Here is a 13,349-nt window from a genome sequence, read left to right as displayed (position 1 = left end):
AGGCAGCCAGGCTAGAAGCGGCAGCAGAAAAACATGTTTGGGTTTGTGGTTGTGCCGAAAGAATTTGCAGGTTCCCGGATTCCAGCACCTTCTGCCTGGCTCTGTAATTGGAAACAGAGGGCCCTGCTGGGCGGATCCAGTTACAGGAAAGAGGGGGCGGCTCCTTCCCTGGCCCATGGCAGGCCTCTCGGAGCCTACTGCTCTCGGCCTGCGACAGAGTAGGGGGTGGGGAAGGCCCTCTCAAATCCAAGCCAGGAACGGCATCCTCTGCCTCCCCAACCCTGACGCTGTCACCCCAACCTGGCCCAGCTGGCAGCAGCCTGAGGTTGAGCAACGTCTTGGAAGGAAGCAGATGATGGACTACCAGACACACGGCAGCCCATGGCCGTCGGAGGAGCCCCTCCATGCGCAGTGCTCTCGCTCTCTTGCACGCACATAGGCGGGACTCCAGCAGTAGCTCTGGAGGCACAGAGTCAGGCGACAAACCTCCAAGGGCACACATTGCTCATTTGCATGATGCCCCCCTGCCTTGACTGCACTGCAAGCCTTGCTGCTGATGTAACGCCCTCAAGCCAACCCAGCCCCTCCCTCCATTAGGCCTTCCAAGCACACTCTCACTAGTAACTCCTCCCCCCACGTCTCGGGAGGGCAGGAGAACAATCTGCACCCCTGAAGGATGCAGGAACTCAATATCGTTTTCAAAGGCAAAAACAGATGGAAGGCAAATGAGATCCGGAACTGATGCTGCCCTAAAATGAGCGGCCAGCCTGAGATGAGCCCTGGCAGTGTCCAGGAAACTCTTCCAGATGCCAGGGAGAGGCACTCAGGGTCAGTTCAATAACTGGCTGGCACAAAAATCAGCCTCACCTCTGTCGCAGGAAAGAATGATAGCATGATGAAGGCTAAGACTGTCAAGCATATAGGACAGGCCTTGCTAAGGAAAAGGCAGCATTGCTCCTGCAAAGGGAAGCCCTTCCTAACCAACCTTTTGGAATTCAAGAGCATTTGCCTTCTTTGCAGCCACCTCACACTGTTGGCTCATATTCAGCTTGTGATAAACAACGCCCGTTGTTTAGATAGTTTGGTAGACAGTGCTGGGGAGGAGTCAGTGGTCGTGGTGCATGTCGGCACCAACGACATGGGGAAATGCAGCCGTGAGGTCCTGGAAGCAAAATTTAGGTTGCTAGGTAGGATGCTGAAAGCCAGGACCTCCAAGGTGGCTTTCTCTGAAATGCTACCGGTTCCACGCGCAGGACCAGCCAGAGAGGCCCAGCTTTGCCGTCTCAATGGGTGGATGAGACAATGGTGTCGTGTGGAAGGGTTTGGATTTGTTAGGCACTGGGGAACATTTTGGGAGAAGCCGGGCCTGTACAAAAGGGACGGGCTCCACTTGAACCAGAATGGAACCAGACTGCTGGCACTTAAAATTAAAAAGGTAGCAGAGCAGCTTTTAAACTGACTGAGGGGGGAAACCCGACAGGAGCTGAGGAAGGTCCGGTTCGGAATAAACCTCCCCCCTGGGATAAAAACCAAAGAAATGATGAAATTTTAAAAGGGGTAGGCCTAGAAGTAGGCATTGTGAGAGCAGGGGCACAGGATATAAATTCAGAAGAGCAAAATTACCACAGGCCAAACCAAAAGTGCCAAAGACACTTGAAGAGAGACACTGCTTACAAGTGCCTGTACGCTAATGCTAGGAGCCTCCGAACCAAGCTGGGAGAACTGGAGTGCTTGGTCTTAGAGGAGAGCATTGATATAGTGAGCATAACGGAGACGTGGTGGAATGGAGAAAACCAGTGGGATACGGTTATCCCTGGATATAAACTGTATCGGAAGGACAGGGAAGGACGTATTGGTGGCGGAGTTGCTCTATACGTGAAAGAAGGGATTGAATCCAGCAAGCTTGAAACCCCAAAAGAGGCAGACTCCTCCACAGAATCGTTGTGGGTGGTGATACCATGCCCCAGGAGGGACTTAATACTGGGAACGATCTATCGTCCCCCTGATCAAAATGCTCAGGGAGACCTTGAGATGAGATATGAAATTGAGGAAGCATCCAAACTAGGAAATGTGGTAGTAATGGGTGACTTCCACTACCCGGACATAGACTGGCCGCATATGTGTTCCAGTTATGACAAAGAAGCAAAGTTTCTAGATATTCTAAATGACTATTCCCTAGACCAGTTGGTCATGGAACCGACCAGAGGGACGGCAACCCTGGACTTAATCCTCAGTGGGGACCGGGACCTGGTGCGAGATGTAAGTGTTGTTGAACCGATTGGGAGCAGTGACCACAGTGCTATTAAATTAAACATACATGTAACTGGCCAATTGCCAAGAAAATCCAACACGGTCACATTTGACTTCAAAAGAGGAAACTTCACAAAAATGAGGGGATTGGTAAAAAGAAAGCTGAAAAACAAAGTCCAGAGGGTCACATCACTCAAAAATGCTTGGAAGTTGTTTAAAAACACTATAATAGAAGCTCAACTGGAGTGCACACCGCAGATCAGAAAAGGTACCGCCAGGGCCAAGAAGATGCCAGCATGGTTAACAAGCAAAGTCAAGGAAGGTCTTAGAGGCAAAAAGCCTTCCTTCAGAAAATGGAAGTCTTGTCCGAATGAAGAAAATAAAAAAGAACACAAACTCTGGCAAAAGAAATGCAAGAAGACAATAAGGGATGCTAAAAAAGAATTTGAGGAGCACATTGCTAAGAACATAAAAACCAACAACAAAAAATTCTATAAATACATTCAAAGCAGGAGACCATCTAGGGAGGCGATTGGACCCTTGGATGATAAGGGAGTCCAAGGTGTCCTAAAGAACGATAAGGAGATTGCAGAGAAGCTAAATGAATTCTTTGCATCTGTCTTCACAGTGGAAGATATAGGGCAGATCCCTGAACCTGAACTAACATTTGCAGGAAGGGATTCTGAGGAACTGAGACAAATAGTGGTAATGAGAGAGGAAGTTCTAGGCTTAATGGACAATATAAAAACTGACAAATCACCGGGCCCGGATGGCATCCACCCGAGAGTTCTCAAAGAACTCAAATGTGAAATTGCTGATCTGCTAACTAAAATATGTAACTTGTCCCTCGGGTCCTCCTCCGTGCCTGAGGACTGGAAAGTGGCAAATGTAATGCCAATATTCAAAAAGGGATCCAGAGGGGATCCCAGAAATTACAGGCCAGTTAGCTTAACTTCTGTCCCTGGAAAACTGGTAGAAAGTATTATTAAAGCTAGATTAACTAAGCACATAGAAGAACAAGCCTTGCTGAAGCAGAGCCAGCATGGCTTCTGCAAGGGAAAGTCCTGTCTCAGTAACCTATTAGAATTCTTTGAGAGTGTCAACAAGCATATAGATAGAGGTGATCCAGTGGACATAGTGTACTTAGACTTTCAAAAAGCGTTTGACAAGGTACCTCACCAAAGACTTCTGAGGAAGCTTAGCAGTCATGGAATAAGAGGAGAGGTCCTCTTGTGGATAAGAAATTGGTTAAGAAGCAGAAAGCAGAGAGTAGGAATAAACGGACAGTTCTCCCAATGGAGGGCTGTAGAAAGTGGAGTCCCTCAAAGATCGGTATTGGGACCTGTACTTTTCAACTTGTTCATTAATGACCTAGAATTAGGAGTGAGCAGTGAAGTGGCCAAGTTTGCTGACGACACTAAATTGTTCAGGGTTGTTAAAACCAAAAGGGATTGTGAAGAGCTCCAAAAAGACCTCTCCAAACTGAGTGAATGGGTGGAAAAATGGCAAATGCAATTCAATATAAACAAGTGTAAAATTATGCATATTGGAGCAAAAAATCTGAATTTCACATATACGCTCATGGGGTCTGAACTGGCGGTGACCGACCAGGAGAGAGACCTCGGGGTTGTAGAGGACAGCACGATGAAAATGTTGACCCAGTGTGCGGCAGCTGTGAAAAAGGCAAATTCCATGCTAGCGATAATTAGGAAAGGTACTGAAAATAAAACAGCCGATATCATAATGCCGTTGTATAAATCTATGGTGCGGCCGCATTTGGAATACTGTGTACAGTTCTGGTCGCCTCATCTCAAAAAGGATATTCTAGAGTTGGAAAAGGTTCAGAAGAGGGCAACCAGAATGATCAAGGGGATGGAGCGACTCCCTTACGAGGAAAGGTTGCAGCATTTGGGGCTTTTTAGTTTAGAGAAAAGGTGGGTCAGAGGAGACATGATAGAAGTGTATAAAATTATGCATGGCATTGAGAAAGTGGATAGAGAAAAGTTCTTCTCCCTCTCTCATAATACTAGAACTCGGGGACATTCAAAGAAGCTGAATGTTGGAAGATTCAGGACAGACAAAAGGAAGTACTTCTTTACTCAGCGCATAGTTAAACTATGGAATTTGCTCCCACAAGATGCAGTAATGGCCACCAGCTTGGATGGCTTTAAAAGAAGATTAGACAAATTCATGGAGGACAGGGCTCTCAATGGCTACTAGCCATGATGGCTGTGCTCTGCCACCCTAGTCAGAGGCAGCATGCTTCTGAAAACCAGTTGCCGGAAGCCTCAGGAGGGGAGAGTGTTCTTGCACTCGGGTCCTGCTTGCGGGCTTCCCCCAGGCACCTGGTTGGCCACTGTGAGAACAGGATGCTGGACTAGATGGGCCACTGGCCTGATCCAGCAGGCTCTTCTTATGTTCTTATGTTCTTAACAATTCCAAGATCCTTCTCACATGTAGCGTTGCTGAGCCAAGTATCCCCCATCTTATAACTGTGCGTTTGGTTTCTTTTTCCTAAGTGTAGAACTTTGCATTTATCCCTGTTGAATTGCATTCTGTTGTTTTCAGCCCAATGCTCCAGCCTAACAAGGACCCTTTTGTTTCTGTCTTCCACGGTATTAGCTGTGCCCCGCAATTTTGTATCATCCACAAATTTGATGAGCATACTCTGTACTTCCTCATCCAAGTTGTTAATATAAATGTTGAAGAGCACTGGGCCCAGGACTGAGCCCTGTGGTACCCCACTTGTTACCTCCCCCCAATTTGAAAAGGAACATTGATAAGCACTCTCTGAGCACAATTCTGTAGCCAGCTGTGGATCCACCTGATAGTTGTTCCATCGGGCCCACATTTAGCTGCCTTGCTAATCAGAATGTCATGGGGCACTTTGTCAAAAGCTTTGCATAAGTCAAGATGTATTATGTCCACAGCATTCCCACAGTCTACCAGGGAGGTCACCTAATCAACAAATGCGATACCATTAGTCTGGCAGGATTTGTTCTTGCCTTCTAGTAACCACTGCATTGTTTTTAAGGTGCTTACAGATTGACTATTTTATAATCTGCTCCATAATTTTCCCAGGGATTGATGTCAGGCTGACTGGTCTGCAGTTCCAGGCTCCTCCTTTTTGCCCTTTTTGAAGATGGGGACTACATCAGCCCTAGTGCAGTCATCCGGCAGTTCACCCATCCTCCACAATCTCGCAAATATAAGAGACAGTTCTTATATTTATATAAGAGACAAATATAAGAGAGAGTTCTTCAGCCAGTTCCTTCAATACTCTAGCATGCAGTTCATCAGGCCCTGGAAATATGAACTTGTTCAAAGTGATAAGGTATTCCTTGACAATGGACCCAATGACCTCAGGAGGTGGTGGGCTCTCCAACACTGGAGGAATCCAAGATGCAGCCGGACAGGCACCTGTTGGGTATGCTTTAAATTGGATTCCTGCATTGATGGTTGGATTTGATGGCCTTATAGGCCCCTTCCAACTCTATGATTCCATATGCACTGGGAGGAACCCCCTCCCCAACTGGGAGCAATATAGGAAGAGGGCCTCCCACCTTTCCCTGCCATCTCTCTGTCCCGTCCCCTGCTCCACTGGTCATGGACACTCTCCTCTTTCTTGCACTTTGCCTGTCCAGTGAAGAGGGCAGGAAGAGTGTGCTCATTTCCTGGCTCTGTCCAACTGGCAGCGTTCCTGGTTCAAAAGAGAAAGAGGGGGAGGGAGCCTCACCAAAAAGGCATTTGGAAGGGATAAATACCTTCCTCCCCACACACAAGTGCAGACAAGAGGGAACAGCTGCAAGCTCTTGAGTTGTTACCTTCATGGAAAATGAAATGGGGAACATTGCTTTAGAGCTAAAGCGAAATGTCAAAATCTCATTAGGCTGATGTCAAATCCCACAGAAGGCCTTCCTCTTTCAATAAGCCTTGTAACTAGAGATATTTCACAATCTGCATCTGTACTGGAATTGTTTTGCAGATGTTTCATCACTTGCTGTTTGCTAGCCTCCTTTGGGAGGAAGGGTGGGATGTAAACGTAATAAATAAGTAGTTTTATCTCAAAATTCAGGATTCAAATCTCAGAATCAATATTTGACATAAAATTTAATATTTGCCTGTTTTGAATGGCTAATGAATGGTTAATATAAAATTTACTATAATTTTATTACAAGTCAGTGGTCAGATATTGCTTGCTACTGCAGATTTATTGACAAATGACTCACTCAGCTGAGGCCAGATTCTGTTTGGGTCCTGCGCATTCTTTGTATTACAAATGCTGATGCTGAAGACCAAAGATGTGGTGAAGAGTCACCTAACAGCTGCCTATCCCAAGAATATTCAAGTATTTCTGAGGAAAATTTATACATAACTATTCAAAAGTACATCCTATTCAGTTCAATGGGGTTTGTTGTTATATGCCTTCAAGGTGACTATGACTTATGGCGACCCTATGAATCAGCGACCTCCAAGAGCATCTGTTATAAACCATCCTGTTCAGATCTTGTAAGTTCAGGTCTGTAGCTTCCTTTAAGGAATTAATCCATCTCTTGTTTGGCCTTCCTCTTTTTCTACTCCCTTCTGGTTTTCCCAGCATTATTGTCTTTTCTAGTGAATCAGGTCTTCTCATTATGTGTCCAAAGTATGATAACCTCAGTTTCATCATTTTAGCTTCCAGTGATATTTCTGGTTTAATTTATTCTAACACCCAATTATTTGTCTTTTTTGCGGTCCATGGTATCCACAAAGCTCTCCTCCAACACCACATTTCAAATGAGTTGATTTTTCTCTTATCCGCTTTTTTCACTGTCCAACTTTCACATCCATATATAGAGATCAGGACTACCATGGTCTGAATGATCCTGACTTTAGTGTTCAGTGATACATCTTTGCATTTGAGAACCTTTTCTAGTTCTCTCACAGCTGCCCTCCCCAGTCCTAGCCTTCTTCTGATTTCTTGACTATTGTCTCCATTTTGGTTAATGACTGTGCCAAGGTACTGATAATCCTTGACAAGTTCAATGTCCACGTTGTCAACTTTGAAGTTACATAAATCCTCTCTTTATTACTTTAGTCTTCTTGACGTTCAGCTGTAGTCCTGCTTTTGTGCTTTCCTCTTTAACTTTCATCAGCATTCATTTTAAATCATTACCGTTTTCTGCTAGTAGTATGGTATCGTCTGCATAGCTTAAATTATTGATATTTCTCCCTCCAGTTTTCACACCACCTTCATCTTGGTCCAATCCTGCTTTCCGTATGATATGTTCTGCGTACAGATTAAATAAATAGGGTGATAAAATACAACCCTGTCTCACACCCTTTCCGACTGGGAACCAATCCGTTTCTCCATATTCTGTCCTTACAGTAGCCTCTTGTCCAAAGTATAGGTTGCGTATCAGGACAATTAGATGCTGTAGCACCCCCATTTCTTTTAAAGCATTGTAATCTATAAAGCACAGGGTGATTTCCTTCTGAAATTCCTTGGTCCGTTCCATTATCCAATGTATGTTTGCGATAGGATCTCTGGTGCCTCTTCCCTTTCTAAATCCAGCTTGGACAGATTCAGTCTCAGTAGCTTGTAGCAACTCTACTGGTTTGCCATCTATTCCTGGTGATTCCAAGTATTTTAAGAGCAGCGTTCACCTCACATTCTAAAATTTCTGGTTCAATGGGATTTACTCTTAGATAAGTGCAGTCTTGAGCAGTATATTGTATTAAAGTTGTCTATAAGAAAGACGGCTGTGATTCCAATTGTGTAAAAGAACTCAGTGCATGAAGTGGGAGGCATCATGATGGAGGAAGAAATGGACCGGTGAAGGGTCTGCCCTCCCACCCTCCAGCCAGCCTGTCTGCCCTCCTGGTCTGTGGGGTTTTGTCCTGCAGTCTCTGAGCCAAGGGTGAGCTCAGAGGGCCCAAAGCCTGGAGGATCAGCCCTTCTTACGCTCAGAATTCCTTTAGAAAGACTCACCCAAGGAAAAGTAGAGGATCTGCTGCTGCTGCTGCTGCGGAACAGAGTGGTTGATGCTGGTAGCCCAAAGGAACCTCAGGAAAGGTGAGGGTCTCCTGCAGATACCATCTTATCAGGAGGCCCATTCCGCACAACATAGGAAGACCTTTAGTGTGGTGGCACCGACACTTTAGAATTCCCTCCCCTTAAATATCAGACAGGCACCATCTCTGTTATATTTTCGGCGCCTGCTGAAGACCTTCCTCTTTCAACAAGCCTTTTAAGTAGAGACCTTATCCCAGTCTGCGTCTGTGCTGGAATTGCTTTTTAATATGTTTTTAAAGTTGTTTTTAAAAGATGCTTTAATATGTTTTAAAGGTGTTTTAATATATTTTAATGTCTGTTTTTAAGATGATTTAGACTGTTTTTAACGCTTTGTTTGCCACCCTGGGCTCCTTCTGGGAGGAAGGGCAGGATATAAAATTAATAAATAATAATCCCCAAGAGGGCTAACACTGAATTTGAAGGAAGACCCAGGATATTCCATGGCCTGCTCCAGGAGCTGTCTTGCCCTTTCTGTCTCTTTCTGTGTTGGGAAGGAAATCTACAAGCACCAAAGCTTAGGAGGACGGGGTGGGGCAGGCAGCAGAGCAGTTAAGCGCAGGAATGGAAAGTTCCCAGCTCAGGTTTGGGACCTCAACTTCATCTGCAGATAACAACAGGGGGCCAACTGTACATGGCAGGGAATGTGAAGTGCTTTAAGCACTATTGAACCATTAAGTATTATCATCATCAGATACTCTGGCGTAAGCCTCTGGTTATGGCCACGTCCCCAGGCCAGGCCATCATCCAACAGGTGCTGCTCGGCTGACCTTTTCTGCTTCTCCTCACCACAGGATCTTGCCTTTGTCTTGCCCCCTTCCACTAGATGATGCAAGAGACATGTGACAGGGCCCTGCTCACCTCCCAGCACCCGAGCACAGCCTCTGCCCAAGGATCTAGCCCAGCGGCTTTGTGGTGAGCTGTAGCCAGCCAGGCTCTCCAAGACGTTGGCTGTGCCAGCAAGGCGTCAGCAAACGCAAAGGGGTCCTTTGCTCAGGCCCTGCACAAGTGCTGCCCGTGCCCAGAAGAGAGACAATGAAAGAGGGCAGCTTGGGCCCAGGCTGCCCTGGACTGGGTGAGCAATCAGGAGGCTCCTAAGAGGCAGGACCCCTGACTCTCTGTCACCGGAGAGTTCACAGGCAAGAACCACCCTCCTCCCATTAAGATCAAAGGCCTGGAGAGGACAGGACCTCCCCCCCCCAGAGCCCTCCAGCCCTTTCACAGAAGCCTCCTGGACTGTGGCTGCAGGCACCCGCTGTGTGTGTGAGAGAGAGAGTGAAAGACTCTCCAGCCTTGCTCTCAAGCCACAGCCTCCCCCTCTTTTAGCAAGGAGCAGAGAAATTTGGGGTGGGGGAGAGAAAGGGGGCTGCCCTCTCATCTTGGCTCCCAGCGGATCCCAGCCAGAAGACATCAAACATCTCCACTGACCTTCAAGGGGTGTGAAATTCCAGAAATTCTCACATTTAAACCTAACCCAGCTCCAGTCCTAAAAGCAGCAGGAATAAACTTTTTGGGGGGTGGGTGGGGAGGAGGCTAGCGGGCAGACAGACAGAATGCCTCTCTGTTCCACAGAGCCTTGAAGGGGCCTGGGGCTCTCCACAGAGGAGACCTCTGCGGAAGCAGCAACAGCAGCAGGAGGAAACGCTTGAAGGGAAAGAGTCCCCAGCCCACAGCTGGGTGCCGGAAAAAGTCCTGCAGAGGTCTGGCAACTGTCTCCTCGCAGGCAGCAGGAGGAGGCCAGTGGGTGCCAGGTCCCTGGCTGCCCACCACTCCCCTGCACGCAGAGGGGCCCCTCCCCAGTAGGCCTCTTCTGCAGCTGGTCTCGCGCTCTGTTGGGGATGAAGGCGACCCCCGCACTCCCACCGCAGCCATACAAAACAGCTGCTCTTTCCCCTCACTGCTTCCCTTCCCACCGACCCCTTTCCGAGGCCCGGGCCAGAAACGCCGCCGGGCTCCCACCGCTCCGGGCTCGACAGCTTCACAAAGTCAGCTTGCCAAGTGCCGCGACGGCTGCTGCAGGCAGAAGGGGGGGGGCTGGGCGGACTGAACAGGAGACAAGTCATCCGCTGCACGGGGCTCTGCGCGTGCAACGTGCCAATTCCACGGGCTTGCCCAACAGGCCCGAGGAGCAGGACGCGCGGCCGGCCCGGCGGTGACCAGACGGCAGTCAAGGCGGGCGGGCGCAAACAGCCGCCGCTGCCGCCCCCTCGGGCTGATGGCTGCCGCTCGCTTCCCTTCCCACCTGGGCCTGACTCGCCCTCGCCTCTCCGCTGCCCCAGGTGGCGGGGCAAAGGGCCGCCGCGCCCGGGAGAGGCCCCGGAGTTTGGACCCTTCCTGTGGCCTGGCCTGAGGGAGGCTGATCCCGCCCCGCTCCCCCCGCCCATCTCGTCCTCGGCGGGCTCCTTGCTCGTCCCGATGACACAGCACCATTAGCCGCCGCGCAAGACGGAGCAACAGCAGCTGCAGCTCGGATCGATAAGTGCCTCTCGCATTAATTATGGAGGAGTGTCAGGCTGCCCTTGGGCGGCGGCTCCCCTCTCCCCCCTCCCCGCCATCGCCTTCAGCATCGGTGACCCCCCTTCCCCCAGTTGCAAGCCGGCCAACGCTATCTTCCAAACAGGGCTCGCTTGGAGCGGTGGTGGCGTCCTTCGTTTCCCCCGGGACCCTCAGAGAGCCCTTCCAGATTCGCTTCCCGTCTGCTCCAAGAGCCCAATAATCTTTGCACCTCCTCCCCGGGAACTGGACAGCCCGACGCCGGGCAGAGATTTCGGGCTCCGGCGAAGAGGGCGAGAGCGGACGGCGGAGGAACCAGCTCTCCGGGAACTGCCCTGCGCTGGAGAACTCCTGTTTCCCCGCGTACAGAGGCAGAGAGGTGGGCTCAAACCGACTGCGGGCATCGGGGACGCCTACCCACTCCTCTCCGCCTCGCCTCTGCCGGCTGGACGGGGCCCACTCACCTCGCCCGTTGGCCTTGATGAACTGGACGGCCGTGTCCGGGCCGCCTCCGTCGTCGTCGCCGCCGCCCGTGCTGCCGTTGTCGCGGGGCGCGTAGATGTGGTAGCCCACGGTGAGGCCGGCGTGGCGGAGCTCCTCGTAGACGCCCTCGATGGTGAAGTAGAAGGGCCGGTCGTCGGTCTTGCGATCCACGTAGAGAAGGGCGGCGCGGGAGCTCCAGTTGAAGCGCTCGTGCAGGTGGGCCACGAAGGCGCCGAGCTTGGGCGCGGTGGGACCGGTGCGGACCAGCGTGCTGAAGTGCTCCTCCTTGTGACTGAAGTCCGAGGCGACGGCGCCGGCCGTGAGCAGCGGCAGGCGCCAGTGCGAGGCGAAGCGCCCCACCGAGGCGGCCGGGTAGACGCAGCCGGGGCCCAGCAGCACGTCCGGGTCGTTGTAGAGCTTCAGGTCCACGGCTTTGAGCGGCGCCACCGACTCCGAGCAGGCGCCGTTCAGCTCCGACGTGGCGAACACGGTGCGCGTGGACAGCCCTGCGGCTCGCAGCGCCGGCTCCAGCGCTTCGAGGGCCAGGTCTACGGCGGGACCCACTCGCGGCAAGGCCCAAGGGTAGCTGGGGTTGTGCTCAGGTAGCACCAGGCCCACCGTCACCACCGTCGTGGCTGCACTACCGTTGGCTCCCTCGAGGCCAGGCGAGGCGGCCGACAGCGACAGGGCCAAGGCGGCAGCGGCGGCGACGGCAACCAGCAGCGGCGGTGGAGAGGCCATGGAGCGGGGCGATTTTCGGATCTGCTCCGCTCGACTTCTGGGTGGCTCCCGGGTCTCCGTCTCGGCTCTCCGCTATCTCGATCGCCTTGCTGCCGCCGCCGCTGCCCTACTGTAGGGCGGCGGACTGTCCTGCGCTCCCCAGGAGAGGCCGCCCCCTCAGCGCCAGCCCCAGCCCAGCCACCCACCCTGCGCCTCCCTCCGGACGCTTTGCCAGAGTCGACACAAGGTGTGGGGGGCAGCGCCCCCTGGCGTCTCCCTCGGCGTCCTCCGACGCCGCGAGCCCAGGCGCAGGACCAACCCAGCAGCTGCGCTCCAGAGGCGGCGGTCCAGGGCGCGGCTCCATCCCGCCTGGGCAGGGCGTGCTGCTACCGAAAGCAGCCACTGGGCGGAGGCAGACCCAACAGCCGCTCGCCGCTTGCCCGCCTGCCTTCTGCCTCCGGCGTCCTGCTGTCCACGCAACCCGGCCTCCCCCCAGTACAAGGGCCGCTCCGACGGGCGAAGAGGCCCGGCTGCAGCTCTGTCTACCCTGAGCTCCCCCTCCGCGCCTGGGAGCGGGGCCTGCCCCCTCCGGTCTGCTCCAGCCTCTTCCGGAGGTCTCTTAGGGGGACAGCACCGCTGTCCTTGTCCCGGATCCAACCTCTGCGCCGCTCTCCTTTCCCGGTGGAGGCACTCCTCGGGCGGCAGCGCTGCGCCGTGCCCTCCCCAGCTGCAGTGGGGAGAAAGGCCTCCTCTCTGGAGTGCGCGCCAGGCTGCCGGTAGAAAGGGCCAAGCTAATCCTGACGGGGTGGACGGAGGGGCTGGGCGCGGGCCGCTGCTGCTCGTCTGCGGAGGGAAGATGGCGCAATGCCTGGCCGGGACACGCGTCAGCCAAGGAGGACATCGCGGAGCTGGCGACAAGGGCGGCCTGGAAGCCAGGTGGGGTTTTCTAGCCCAGAACACCGGCGAGTGCGGGAAGGGCAGGATGCGGGGGGTGGAGGGAGCGGGCGCAGAGAACCCCCCCCCCCCGTTCTTGCATTGGGGCAGGAGGAAAGGTGAGGAGGTCTGGGCGTTTATGCCTCGGCGGCGGCGGCCTATCGTCCCCTGTCCGGCCAGTGGCGCCCTCTCTTTGGTTGCCACCGCCTGCTGGCGCCTATCACTGGTGCTGCGGGCGGGGTGTTCAGGGCAGCGTAACTTCTTCACCGTGCAGTTCCGTTGTGGTGACCCAGCACCGCAGCCCTGCGTTTTCTGCCACCGCCGCTACAAACGCGACCTTCACCCTATCTTAATGCCGTTCGTGTTTATAAAGCAAAGAAACGGCGGGCGGCTTGAACAATCCTGGCCTCGCCCTGCA

At 52.3% G+C, this 13,349-nt stretch overlaps 1 protein-coding gene across 1 annotated transcript in view; it reads right to left on the bottom strand.

Moving 5' to 3' along the window:
- NPR2 (natriuretic peptide receptor 2) overlaps positions 1-12,217 on the bottom strand; it is a 41,704-nt gene extending 29,487 nt beyond the window's left edge. Inside the window, exon 1 of the mRNA XM_061612586.1 lies at positions 11,260-12,217. Coding sequence (XP_061468570.1) covers positions 11,260-12,019 — 760 coding nt within the window. The 5' untranslated portion in view covers positions 12,020-12,217. The remainder of the gene's footprint in view (positions 1-11,259) is intronic.
- Positions 12,218-13,349: the final 1,132 nt, after the last annotated feature.

Source organism: Rhineura floridana, chromosome 1 (assembly GCF_030035675.1).
Source record: "Rhineura floridana isolate rRhiFlo1 chromosome 1, rRhiFlo1.hap2, whole genome shotgun sequence".
NCBI lineage: Eukaryota > Metazoa > Chordata > Lepidosauria > Squamata > Rhineuridae > Rhineura > Rhineura floridana.
Note: the sequence above shows the minus strand (reverse complement) of the source record. Positions and strands in the feature narration are given on the sequence as shown.